The 14058-nt window shown below is 49.0% G+C and overlaps 1 protein-coding gene across 1 annotated transcript in view; it reads left to right on the forward strand.

Annotated features, from left to right (window-relative positions):
• The window catches only part of LOC144125582 (ADAMTS-like protein 4), a 54356-nt gene extending 40528 nt beyond the window's left edge, over positions 1 to 13828 (forward strand). Inside the window, 6 exon segments of the mRNA XM_077659074.1 lie at positions 1137 to 1284; positions 3980 to 4229; positions 5034 to 5192; positions 5830 to 5979; positions 7141 to 7320; positions 8848 to 13828. Coding sequence (XP_077515200.1) covers positions 1137 to 1284; positions 3980 to 4229; positions 5034 to 5192; positions 5830 to 5979; positions 7141 to 7320; positions 8848 to 9153 — 1193 coding nt within the window. The 3' untranslated portion in view covers positions 9154 to 13828.
• The last annotated feature ends 230 nt before the right edge of the window (positions 13829 to 14058 follow it).

Consider the following 14058-nt stretch of genomic DNA (forward strand, 5'->3'; position numbering starts at 1 on the left):
TAATTACGCGCCGAATAGAATGAACTGGCGCTTTTTCTTCTTCAACTATACTTAAAGACGGTGCTAATTTTGAAAAAGAAAAGCAAGACAGCGAGGCGAACTCTAATGTTATCAGTTTAAAAAAGCTATAAACTGTATTTTATTTCACTGTCACATCGCTCATTTCAGTGTGAGTTGGAACTAAAAGAGTTCAGAACTCTTGACTTTTGGCAAGTGCTTGAAGCCCAGCTAGTGTAATGTAAAGCAAAAGTAACTAACGCTGTATCACCGTACCGCTTAACTGGTCACGATAAATGTAGAGTCCTCCTCCCCGATGTTTCACACACTTTAAGCCTGACTGCAGCCCCGCCCGAATGCCACCACTTCCTTAGCCGGGTGAAAAAAAAAACAGATTAGAATTTTAAAGTTAAGTAACCACAACAGACAAGGATTAGGATAAATAGTATTGTTCAGGGACAATCCTAGAAGCGACTGCATCGTTTATCGGGGTGGCTGGGGAAGACGTGGTTTCACTCGTTACTGGGTTCTAGAATTGGCGAATGAGCGCTCTGGATAACGTGGTAGTGTGAAACGCACATTTTATGGAAATAGCAGTTTTTCAGACCCGAGGCTACACGTGAGATACTTGTTGACTCTCTGCTTGGTCACAATAGTGTTTCTGAAACCAAGACTTTATAAGCCGACCGCCAGGGTCTTGCAATTTTTGGAAAATACTTGGCGTAACGCTGTGATTTGTGAGAGATATAATGAACGGGTCACTGCATAAGGGCGTGTTAAAGCGGACCCAAAAATTTTCATGTGATCCGTGCTTTTGGCTATGGCGATTATTTTCTTCTTCGAAAAACAGTACTGTGGTCAACCTACCTACGTGATCGTGTGGCATCATGTGAATATTGCGCTCTTTCCTCGTACTGCGCAGCTTAATTTCGAAACTCCACAAAACTAACTCTGACATGACGCGAGCCACAGAAAATAACGCTTTGAAATGAACGCAACAGAGGACTTCCACGACTTTTCGAGGACTTTTTTGAATTTCGAGGTGCAGACAAGGCCGAACATGCTGAACAAAAATGCGAAGCAGCGAGGTGCAAAGTAGCGCTCCTGACAGACGGTTGTGGGTGCAAAACGTGCTGCAGGGATTCAGCAGATGGTGGCGACCTGTGTGCTGGCCTCGAGCGGAGCGCCAGTGCCCGAGGACCTCTGCTTGAATCTGGCACCGCCCAGGATGCCGCCGACTCCTCCACGACCGGTGCCGTGCAACACACAGCCCTGCCCTGCCGACCGGTGAGCGCGCCTCGTTCGCGCTAGGTCACTCTCGCTTATACGTCTACACAGTGTCACTTGAGTGTGCATTATCCGCTTGGTTGGCGGAACTTGTGGCTAAGGGCGCGAAATCACGAAGCGGGGCTAGAGGTAAGGCTTAGAAGTGACGCAAGCGAGCTACATGCTTTGAGGACGCCCGAGAGACAACCAGACATTATTGGGCAATATCCTCGTTGATTACAACAATGCGGTAGCCCAGTTACGAGAATCAGCAAGCAAGCGGCTAGCAAATCACTCAGCCCATCTACGTACAGATAAGACTGCTCAATATAAACACGTTTGAGACACGCATGGAAGGAAAGTACACGGCATTTTATTGCTGCAGTGTGTCGAATTTGTGCTGTTTTCCCGATGTGTGAGGCCAACTCGTCCATAACTCAAGCATTTTTACTTATGGTAGCTAGAGATGGTTAATGAACCTCGCTTCAGACCTGCGAAACATGAATTGATTGGTTGTCAAAAAAATGAAAGGCGCGGTAACTCTCTAACTTCTCGGTGGACACCTCAAACACCCGGTGTCAGGAAATGAAAGGCGCGGTAACTCTCTAACTTCTCGGTGGACACCTCAAACGCCCGGTAAGGGAGAGGAAGATGGGGCTCAAAGAAGAAAGAGGTGTCGTAGTGGAGGGCTCCGGAATAGTTTCGACCACCTGAAGATCTTTAACGTGCACTAACATCGCACAGCACACTGGCGCCTTTTGCGCTTCGCCTCCGTCGAAACCCGGCCGCTGTGGTCGGGTGCGAACCCGGGTACTCCGGCTCAGTAGCCGAGCGTCCTAACCACTGAGCCACCGCGGCGGGTCAGCGAGACATCACACAGCGAGACATCAAGCTCCGAGTTGCGAGCGGTGCTGAAAGCTGGCTTAACTGCTTTACGACCCTTGATGTGGAGAAGACAGCTTACGTCTCTACCAACTGCGGTGTCTTTCCGCCAGCGGCGTTCTGCTGCTGAGCAAAAGCTCGCGGTCCCTAGCAAAGTGTCATCGGCCGGAGGCCGGTCTAAATGGGCTTTTATAGTGCGAATTTGGTGCTAGTTATTGATATGCTTACCTGTTCTGAAACAAACTTAGTTTTGCTGGTTTTTGCATTCATGGCTGTGTCGATCCTTCTCTTCTTGTACCTTCATCATGTGACAAGCTGGCACATGAATTTGATGTGCTCTTTCTCGTTCTTCTTTAATATCTATTTTTGTTTATTCTGACCTATAACTGTAAATGCTTTGTAAGTTACACTGTTTTTGTTTATTCTGACCTATAACTGTAAATGCTTTGTAAGTTACACTGTTTTTGTTTATTCTGACCTATAACTGTAAATGCTTTGTAAGTTACACTGTTTTTGTTTATTCTGACCTATAACTGTAAATGCTTTGTAAGTTACACTGTTTTTGTTTATTCTGACCTATAACTGTAAATGCTTTGTAAGTTACACTGTGGTGCTCTTTTCCTTTCTGTAGATATTGTTGGAAAATGCGTTTTGGATCCTGCTGCAGCCGTTGCCACTAAACTTTGTGCAAGTCAAGTTGCCTTTGAGCAGCGTTTTTCCCAGTTTTTCCCAACAACCTTGTGCAGCCTAGTTTGCGCATACAATATAAATCAAATACGCAATTACTCCGGATGGTCAAAATTAATTCCGAGCCTTCTACACCGAGTCCCCCCTCTTGCCTGTGTACTATTGGCAGAGAATAATACGAACGTTATTAAAGGGACTATGCAATAAATTGAGATTACGTAAAGCAGACGAGAGATAGGCATTTCATCACTCGTCACCCCAACGCAAGAATTTTTAAGCTAGCATCAATAACAACGAAGATATAGAAGATTAAAAATTACGCTCCTCCTCTCCCCCCTCAACTCGTGCACGCGGGGCACCAGACAAAAATAAATAAAACAGGTCTGGGAGTGGGCCCCGCCTTTGAATACGTTCGCTTTGCAACTTGCTGTTGTCGCTCCTAGCACCCCGGCATCAGCGTCGACGGCATCTCTCCGGTGTTGCGGCGCGCGTCGGGTTTCTTTGCTTGCCGTCTGTTGTAGTTAGCAGTAATAAACCCGGACCTCGAGGCGCGACTGCTCGCTCTTACAGCCGCGATGGGCATCGAGCCCTATGCGTGCCCACGAAGAGCTGTGCGAGTGGCTCCGGAACTCCCGACAGGAGGCGGCAGAGGAAAATTGAAACCATATGCGCGAAGGCAATGCCCTGGCCCGCGCTTTCCCGAGAGGGTCGCGCAGCGGCACGAGCAGACGATTTTCACGGCTACCGGAAGTGTGCCCGTGACGTCGTGGCTGCCGTGGCTCTAGCGAATGACAGCGTGTGGTGGCCTGGCGACGTCATGTGTAGTGTGACGTCTTTCTTCCAGGATTTTAGTTCCAAAATCGGTCACTACGAGCACGCCAATCGGCCCGCGAATTTTTTAAAAAACACGGTTTTTTTTTAATTCATAATAAATTGCCGGCTCAGATTCGAAGACTTATACTTGGTGTGAATGCTCATTAGCATCATTTCTAAACATAGAAAACATTTACCAGCGACTTGGAATTCTTTGCATAGTCCCTTTAATACACCTTTTCGTTCTTGCTCCCTTCCTGTCTTTCATTCCTTCGTTGCTCTCTTCTTTTCGTCCTGCACTCTTCCTTCCTGCTTTCTTCCCTCTTTTCTTCAGCTCCCGCAGCGGCATCATTGGAGACATGGACGGCCAACCGCGCTGGAAGGCGACTTCCGACTGGTCCGCGTGTTCGGTCTCGTGCGGAGACGGCATCCAGCGGCGCACCGTGGTCTGCGTGGGTCTCAGGGGCGGCGCCCTGAGGGACTCGGCGTGCCAGCAGAGCACGAATGCCGACAAGCCGCCCTCCGTGCGACCCTGCAAACTGGGGCCCTGCGCAACCACGTGGCACACCGGCCCCTGGGGAAAGGTAGCGCAGGCTAGCACTAACGGCTGCCGCCAGCACGAGTGCGCTGGGCTCCTTGCTTTCATCAGGCTGCTTTCATTAGGCCGGAGCATGCTTGTCTTCTGGGAGAATATTACACCACCGCAACGGCTGTGAATGAATGACGGGCGCGATAATGTAACGATTTTATCCCAAATTTCATTTCGTGTTGGCTGTATTTGTCCTTCATCATTTGCGTCAAGTGAGCCACGCTCCCGCCACCGCTACCAGTACTGTCAGTAACCTTACAGGTAAGTAGCTTTCGAAACAGCAAGAAACCCCGTTCAGGTTACGGAATCCTTGCGGAGAGAAACCAAAGGTTGAAGGTCACGAAAAAATATGGAATAATTGAATCAGGTAGACATGCAAGCTGTTTTCTAAAGCCCTGAGAAGAAACACTTCGTGAACACCCGAACATTTGCTATTTTCTAATAAAACGCTTTCATAGTTGCACTATTTCTGTCACCGCGTTAACCGCTAGTCAATGCAAAAGCACGCGCCGCAGAACTTATTCTATTTAAGCATTTTCCGGAAAACGCTACCGTGAGAACTTTGCGAAGTGTCAAAGTAGGCTTCCTTCCTGATTACTGTGGGATCTCTTTCCAAGCGAAGTGTTTTGAGTGACGTTTTATCTTGTGCGGAATATTCTGCCTGCTGAGATACGATGGGATGCCTCGAAGCGGCGGAAGCCGTGTGTATTGTCACTAATCATATCACACTGCAGTATTGCCTGCCTCCACTGTATCGATGTTTCCTGCCTCAACCCATTGCACCTGCCTGTGCGCGCAGTGCAGCAGCGAGTGCGGCAAGGGTCTGCGCAAGAGGGAGGTCAGCTGCGGACCGGGCCTAGACGAGTCGGCCTGCAGAGGGTCCAAGAAGCCCAGCACCGAGGAGGTGTGCGAGATGCCCCCATGCTCGAGCACCTGGTTCTTCTCCGCCTGGTCCGAGGTGCGCAACTAGACCGCTTGAAACTCACGGGCACCATTAGCTCGCACGGCCAACGGCAGCAAAACCGCGAACTGCATGGCAGGCTGGGACGCCTTGGAGAGATGTGATAGGGTGGTGGTGGTCGGGTTATGATGTTTGATAAGGTACTTAATGTCTTCGTTATCTACGGAGACATCGTTGCATCGGACAGACATTGCCAAGAGGAAATGGGTGGGACATGTAGTGGGCACAGGGTATAACCGATAGTCCCTTGGCTAACAGAATGGGTTGCAAGGAAGGGAACACGAGGGCAGGGGTGGCATGGTAAAGAGTTATGTGTAGAGATTAGATTAGAAAATTTGCGGAGCCTAATCGCAGGTCTGTCGGAGGGGCCTTGGAACTGCAGCGCGCGCAACCTGACTGGCTTTCATAATGGTGATATCTGCCACTTAATGCACGTTCACGAGTTTTAGACATAATGTCATTCCAACTGTTTGTGAATCTGCTGACGTTTCAACTTTGGCAAACGCGTAATGCGGCACAGGTCTCGTGACAGATTTAGCATTGCATACAGTATTGCAAACGGGGGTCCTCAGACAACAGCAATGCAGCAAGCGAGTGTGTGCGGCTCAGGAGGGTTCCGTCGTCTCTTGCGCAGTGCTCCGTCAAGTGCGTGCCCGGTGTGCAGAAGAGACGAGTGTTCTGTGTTCCCGGACATGATGAGTGCGACGTACTCGACAGGCCTTCATCCCAGCAGCCATGCGTTGAGCTGTGCACAGGGACCTGGTTCGTGGGGCCCTGGTCAAAGGTGAGTCTTCTCTCTTTATGCGACACCCTCTCCTGACTTCTGCTGCTTTCCGGCACAAACCACTGACAAATTTATTCTCCTCATCACTCTGCCTGGTGAAGTTTGACATTGTAATTTGCAGCTGGCTGCGAGAACAGAAATGTTTTGCTGTTCTTTTGCGGCGTTGGACGGCCTTTGTTTCGTGTACAGTCCAACGAGACCATGAACAGATTTAGGCGAAAGGAGAGGATCTCTCATTTGGTCGATAGATTTGCATGGCAAGAACGATAAGGTGGAATTAGGAATTTCTCATAAATCCGGCCCTGAAGCAGATGGTCTTCCGTTATTGCTTACTGGTCGTGCGACTCGTCAGAGACTCGTGACTCTATATACATTGCGGCTTGCTTCGGATGAAATCCACAAGCAACTTGAAACATGATGCCCTGAATTTCTTCACTGCCTCATAAAAAGCGCAGTGGGGCTGGTTGTTTGTTATCTTCCATCCACTGACTGCGTCGTATTGCGCCGTTATCACTTCCTTGTCACAGGCTTTTTTTTTCTAGTAACTAACCATCAAAAATCAAACAACATTCTCAGGAGAGTAGCGTAGGTTTTTTCGTCTAGCTGGTTGTCAAACCTTCGTAGCGGTTTCTTAAATGCTACAAACGACACCACGGGTATGCTGTCGGGGAAAATGAAGTTCCGAAGCACAACACAATACGCGTGATTCAAAACGCTCACGCAACCAGAGCAGTGTAGCTAACAAGCACACGACTGCAGATGTTTTCCAAGGAACAGCAAGAATGCAAGCAGTCACAGCATCAGCCAGTCAAGCATAAAGTTGACGCTTACACATTTTTATGGCGCAAGGGCATCTATGGGCAAAGAGCGCCATGACACAAGGTGTTTTCGACTACTCAAGGTGGCGTCATAGAGTTACTGCGAACGATTGGCTCTAAGGGCTTCTTCCTCCGCGAGCCGCTACGGAGGTCTACCTCGCGTCGCACGGCCGTCGTAACATAAGAGCTGCCAACTGCAGCCTGAATAAGCTTACTCAGCATTGAGCCCGGGTAACTGCGATGCGCTCCCTTTGAGGGGCGCGCTATCCCCTTTGGTGCTCTATTAACTTCTTTCTGACGTTCAAATGACCATCGGCATCATTCGACGTCTCGCCGCGTGCAGTGCCTTCCCGGCTGCGGCAACGGGACCCGCGAGCGGCAGGTGTTGTGTGTGGGCCAGCAGGGCGGACGCTGGACGACGGTGCTGCCGGAGGGCCACTGCGGCTACACCGAGCGGCCGCTCGCCTCCGAGACCTGCAACACGCCCTGCGCACCCGAGTGGCACACGTCTCCCTGGAGCCCCGTGAGTGCACGTGCGCTGATCACGATAAGCGAGGATAAGCACGGACTTGCTCCCAGTGGAGCGACAAGCAAAATTAAAGGATACACGAGGCAGACTTAGACACTGACGACCGCAGGTTAACTTCCGTCTTAATGCCTTACCGCATCATAGGCTCTGTGCGCCTTCCCGTATTTACTGACTGCGCCCTGAAGTCGGGCGCAGAATATTTTGTTTGTTTTTGTTAGCTACGTTCAGGGGTGCGAAAATGAAACAGCTTTTGTCTTTTTTAACCGCTACGCAGCGCGCAGGCCCCTTACCTATAAATCCCAATGTACGTATCAGATCAAAGCGCAAGGTTTTAAGCTGCGTTGCACTGTCACAGATATCACGTAAAGGCACAGTGGTGGAGAGCGCCGCAAGGGTCTCTGAGTTTTAGGGAAAAGAGCACGCAGCCGCAACTTGAGGACAGCCTTCCTTTCGAAAAAAAAGTAAACCGTACGTGTATGTTAAGAAATGGAAAATTGATTTGAAAGAGCGTGTAATCTGTAAGCATCAAAATAGGATCTAACAAAACAGAAAATGTTGGTTTATGGTTTATAGGGGATTAACGTCCCAAAGCGACTAAGGCTATAAGGGACGCCGTAGTGCAAGACTCCGGAAATTTCGACCACCTGGGGTTCTTTAACGTGCGCTGACATCGCACAGTACACGGGCCTCTGGCATTTCGCCCCCCATCCAAATGCAACCGCAGCGGCCGAGATCGAACCCGCGTCTTTCGGGCCAGCAGCCGAGCGCCATAACTACTGAGCCACCGCGGCGGCAAAGTAAAAAAGGTTTGTGCCCTGTGTATTGGGACCGCTTCGGAACTCGGTAAAAGGTGTTGCATGATTTCAGGCTGCTTCATGTAGCATAGTTTGTTTTTCAGCTTAGCCTGAGCAACATGCGAATGCAAGGCGTTGAATGCTCTATGAAAACAATGGAAAGAACAGCGGTTGCCAAGCGCGGTCAGATGTCACCAACTTTTGGCATTACTTTCCGCAGATGTTCGTGCTGCCTACAACCCGTGCAATTCTTTCAACCTTCCACAATATGGTACACAGATACCTGAGAAAAAAAGTAATGTTTTATTATATTTTTTTCAGTACCCAAGAAATCATCTAGTGTGATGTTAAGACGTCACTGTTTTTGTGGCTGTCGAGTTGTTTCTTGAAAAGTTTATAGACGCGATGTGCTAAAACATGCCGATATTTCATGTGCTCTTCAATGTGGGCCAGTACTGAAAAATGTTGGGAGGAAATGAAGGGCACATGGTTTGTAAGATGTTAGATTGTTCCTACCGCTTTTTTCATTCTTGTAAGAAATACCTTACCGACGGATAACCTCGGCATGTGGTGCTAAGTCCTACTTAATTCAATGCGAAATGAGGGGAGTAATGTGTAGATTGTTTTGGTGTGTGCCGTGGGATGTTCTCAAGGAACTCGTCAACAATCAGGGGCAGTGGAGACTCCATCAAAGGGGTGTTTTTTACACCTGGCTCCACCTCCGCAGTGCTCCAGCTCGTGCGGTGGCCGGGGCAGCCAGACGCGCCAGTCGCTGTGCCTGGACATCGGCGGCAAGGTGGCCGGACCCGAAGCGTGCACGGAGTCTTCGCGCCCTTCGGCCCGACGGCCGTGCGGCCTGTCCACGTGTCCCGCGGAGACGGCCGAAGAGCGCGGTTGCCGGGACACCCGCGGTCGGTGCGCGCTGGTGGTGCAGGCGCGACTCTGCAGCTACCCGTACTTCCGCCAGGGGTGTTGCGCTTCCTGCCGCCGCGCCGGCAGCCACGCCGTCGCCTCCGACGAGGACAGAGCTTGATTGCTGGCCGCACTCGTCGAGCACGTCTCTCGACGAGGCAACGGCGTACGCCACGGTGAAGCGGGTGCACCCAGGCGAAGAGCGTTCGTTCTTCGCCGACAGCGCCAATGGTCCAACGCCATCTCCTACGCGCCTTTCACATGATTACGACCATCGACATCGACATCTACCAACGCCATCTGCACATCAGAGGGCACCTCGAAGGACATCAACTCGTAGGACATCCACACAGACGGACATCTGCTCACAAAAGGCTCCTCGAGCCATACTGTTTCATGGTCAGCCATGGAGAACCCTTTACGGGACGCGTCAACGCACATTGTCCGCTTAAAAAAGACACTCGAAGTGCGGATGCCAGCCGCTTGGGCATTGCTCGGGGGGCGAGGTTGGGGCTATTTAGGCGACCTCGCCAGCAAAATGCTGACGGCAATGATTGCCAACGCTGTTTCGGGCTCCACGCAAGCGGCCCTTTTTTGGCGTGAACTGTCGTGGTGCGGCTAAAATCTCTGGGCGTCGAAGGGCGCACCTCGTCCTCGCAGGCCAGAAGCAGTGGGGATATGCTCAGACGTCAAAGTCCTCATTCGTCCGCATTCGGCGCTACTGGTCTCGTCGCATATGAGTAGTTCTCAAAATCGTGGACTTTGTCCGTACAAGGTGCGGTCCTCGTAGCAGCCTGCGCGCATCTGGATGGCGACAGCAGTTTCTAAGGTGCGCCGTTAGCCAAATGCCAATAACTGCCTCAGTGCGCTCTGGCTCACATGGTCGCCCGTGTGCTACTAGAGCCTGCAGAGGTCGTAATTCAGGTGTACAGCGCCGGATGTGCTCTGCACAGCCACGCTTTCTTGGTGCGAAATCTCCAGAGTGTTGGGCGTTGTTTATTGTACATACTTGGTATTCAGCGAAACATAACAGTAACATGGGCACGTTTGGCCTTTTTTTTTTGTTCACTTAGTAGAAGCGCGCCTACTGATCTGCGAAGCCAACGACATTTCTTTGAAGGTGTAACTGCAGGAAAGTGCTTTTTCTGCGCCTACCACGTATTCCCTTTCGGTTTAATAATAACGCTGAAAAACTCGAGTGGATTTCCAGACAAGAATGAAAGAGGACGAGCTCTGACTGATGCCACTGTTCGAAAGTGATTATAGCTAGTGGTAGCACAATTTCTTGTAACAGGCTTTGTGCAGACAATTTTGAGGATAAGTCGTATCCAGTAAACTCTTAGAGTATAAGGCTTCTCTGGTATGCGCGTTATTATTTTACGCTATCTTAGGGCATGATCAGATCATGCTGCATACAAAAATATTTTCTGTGGCTGCTGAGCGGCATAAACTTTGTTTTAAAGGATGCGCTAAACCATTTAGTTTATTTGCAACAGCCGCGATATGACGTTACTCACGGCAACAGTGTGAAGTTGGGCTAGTTGGTGATTCAGGCACGTATCCAGAGGGGGGGCGATCCCAACCAAATGTACAAGAAACCATTTTGGAGCCCTCCCGCAAAAGAAACTATGGCTACGTGCCTGTGGTGATTCGAGAACTTGATAAAAAAAACGCGCTTCTCGTTGTGTCCCCTCTCCACGCGCTGTTTTTTCGTCACACAGTTGAACCTCGTCATAAAGACACAGTTTAGAACTAAATAATGGATATAACGAAGTAATGACGATTCCCCTTGGAAGCTCGGTCAACACTGGCTATAGCGAAGCTACGGCTATAACGAAGTAATCGCCGGGCCCCTTCAACTTCGTTAGAACGAGGTTCAACTGCACTACCAAGGGCGATGTGACAAAGTGATGAAGTGAACGAAATGCGATTGCTGAAACGTTCTCTGTGCCGCGGTAGTTGTTTTGTGCTCCTAGCCTTAACTGCGTCTTGTACCATCCCGTAACAATATTATTTGCGGCTTCATTGTGATCACTGTACACGAACCTAACGTCATAAGACATCGGCCTTCCTGCTCACTTTCTGTGTTTGTCCGTTGCAATGCGAACTCCTCGACTTTAGAGTTACAGTTCAGCTACATAACTGCCTCATTCGTGTTCACTGAGCACTCGCTCTAATGCCCTACAGAGAGCCGCTGTAATGCATTTTTCACTGCCATGGGGTATACGCGAATTTCTAACAACACACTGCCAAAGAACAGTGATGTTTATTCCATAGCCGAAAATTCGCTTAATTAGACCCAAAAAACCCTATTTGGGGCTCTTTTTTTCTGTAACAGTTTGGAAAAGCCATCAATTTGGATGAAGTTAAGGAAAATTCGCTTGTTAAAGATTACCTGAAAACCCAAAAGATTCCCTTTTAGCCAAAGTTTATTCCTGAAATTGACAGAAAAGGAAATATTCCCCGAATTCGACATTACTGCCACAGAATGATGTGGAGCGGTCACCTTAGCCTTATAGTTATGCTACTTTTAATTCTGATTATACACAAGTTTTTATGGGGCGCTAAAAGGGGCGTTCAAAGCGTCCCTTATTTTTTTCTTTCCTTTTGCATGCATTCTGACTAGTTGCATTGCTTCCGGCTTATTCAGAGGTGTGGTATAGGCGAGTAACGCGTCTCACAAATATTGTTATAGTGGTGTTCATTGTGTTTGCCTCTGTTTTTTTACTACTTCTTCGTTTGTGATCGAGCTTACCTCTTTATGGCTAGTCCGTCATCGGACAGGTGTTTAACGCATTTCTGAAATCGTCAGTCGTTGAGATGTATTTCAAACGTAAACCAACGTGGGAACTGCATTGACAAAGTTCTACTCTTCACAACACAGAAAGAATTGGAATGGCCTTTCGGAAACCAGCTTTATTTACGCTAGCTCTCAGGCTAGATAGCGTTAGGTTAGGTTAGCGTAGCAGCTAACGTTAGTGTTCCATTAGAGTGACTATTATTGGAAAGCAGGTTTTGGTTGTGCATTGGCCGTATACCAGAAGTGTGGTTCGGTTTTCTGTCGGTGCACCTACGGAACGCGGCGTATTCTTGTTTGCAGAACACCTTACCTTCGATAATTATCTGTGTCTGTTCCACAATCTTCCCCCAAGGGTGGATACAGGAGGAGGGAGTCTCGAGAAATTTTGCATAAGAAAGCCACGCTGAACAGCAATTTTTCGATCAAACAGTCCAACAAATACATGGTTCAAATGGGGCTGACCCTCCCCCTCCAAGCCACCGATCCAAGAGCGACCGATAAATCCACGCCTGTCTTAACCTCGCTATAAAATCTCACGCCGACGCCGAAGCGGCCCAAGGCGAAATATTCGCAGTTCGTTCTCTCAGATTTCAGGCTCTACTGTGCCATGCTCGATTAGAATGTTGTACGCAAGCTGGTGCGAGAGCCTTTCTCTGTGCCTGGCTGCTTAATCTCCGTTAGTGGTGTTTTCACAGCAAACCACCAGAGCAACGCCAGAAAGCGAACTGTTGGGTATAGGCAGGCTGCGAGGTTTTATGTTTGTGCCAAAGACTGAAGCACCGTGCTTGAACACCGAGCCTTTTTATTTGTTTTTACGTGACACAGTTCCAGCCATCGTCGCGCACACGCTTTGTCAGTATGCTATTTTATTAGGAAGTTCTCGTTCGAGCCGAAGGTATTCTATGGCATCGAGTTCATGCTTTCCCTCTCGAATGTGCACGGCGCGAAGCTGTGTTTGTGCACTCGAGGTGAGCTTGACTACTGTTTAGTGCTTTTATTCCAAACTCGTGTCCTGTTTCTATAAGCGAAGCTGTGCCTTCAAATCGACAACAAGGGTGCCAAATTTTGTCCAGTGTGCGAGCACCGTTGTTCGCGGGACGCGTAGGCTAAGTATATATTTAAGCTTTTAACATTGACAATATGCGACGCCGTGCCTGTTGTCATGACTATTCGTCTCGTTTTATATAGACATATATTAGGTCAGTGAGCCACTTGGCAGATAGGTTTAGAACGGGGAATGGGTATCTGGGATATAAATTTAGAAAACGGAAGCCCTCTTCTCTCGTGTGTTTACATCATGAAGGGCACTCCTTGAGGCACGAAATCTACGTAAGAAGGCAAATCTCTATTTGACATTCAGTCGAAGCTCGTTATAACAAAACTGTCTATAACGAAATACTGGATATAGCGAAATAATGGCGATTCCCCTTGGAACTTCGGTTAACTCGGGCTATAACGACGCTATGGCTAAAACAGAATAAAGGCCGGGCCCCGTCAACTGCGTTATAACGAGGTTCAACTACTTTGGTTGGCTAGGCTTCATTATAACCACGCGCAAGACTGGCTCCTTCACGTGTACGCTGGCAATGAAGCAAAGGATGGTGTGAGCGCAACTTGCATTGAAGCTGCTAAAAAGTCATTCCCATCTGTGCTATTAAAAGCGTTCGGCAGGTAAAAACGGAACGCGTGCCAGAGCTTATGTTCCGTTTTCTCAAACGTTCTATGCATGCGACATATAATTATGCTGACTGATGATGCGCTTACTCTCCAGGAGGTTGGAGGGCTGCTTGCCTCGCCCCATCTGGGTCGTTACTTCGACGCACGAGATAGTTCAATGGCGTCTTTCAATCCGAGTATTCCTTCATGGCGGTTCGCACGTCTGGGCTTGTAAGCATAGATAGAAAGGTCAATTCTAACACCAGCAAGTTCTTGGCCCTGTGCTGACGCAAGTGATATCAACGCTTCAGAAAACTGAAATAAATGTTTAGGAACTTGATTGCAGTGTTTTTTGTGTATTTGCCTTGCACGTGCCTGACTTCCTGGGCAGCTTTATTCTGCGGCATCGCGCACTTTTCCTTTTTCAGAAATTCAGCTTTAGCGATCGAGCTTTAAATTAGCGTCATTCTGGTGATAGCGATCGCTTCAGCGGCGGTGCGGTATGATGTCAGGAAGGAAGCTTGGCTTATGGCTTAAGGGGGTTTAACTTCCCAAAGCGACTCCAGCTAT

Source organism: Amblyomma americanum, chromosome 3, assembly GCF_052857255.1.
Source record: "Amblyomma americanum isolate KBUSLIRL-KWMA chromosome 3, ASM5285725v1, whole genome shotgun sequence".
Classification (NCBI taxonomy): domain Eukaryota; kingdom Metazoa; phylum Arthropoda; class Arachnida; order Ixodida; family Ixodidae; genus Amblyomma; species Amblyomma americanum.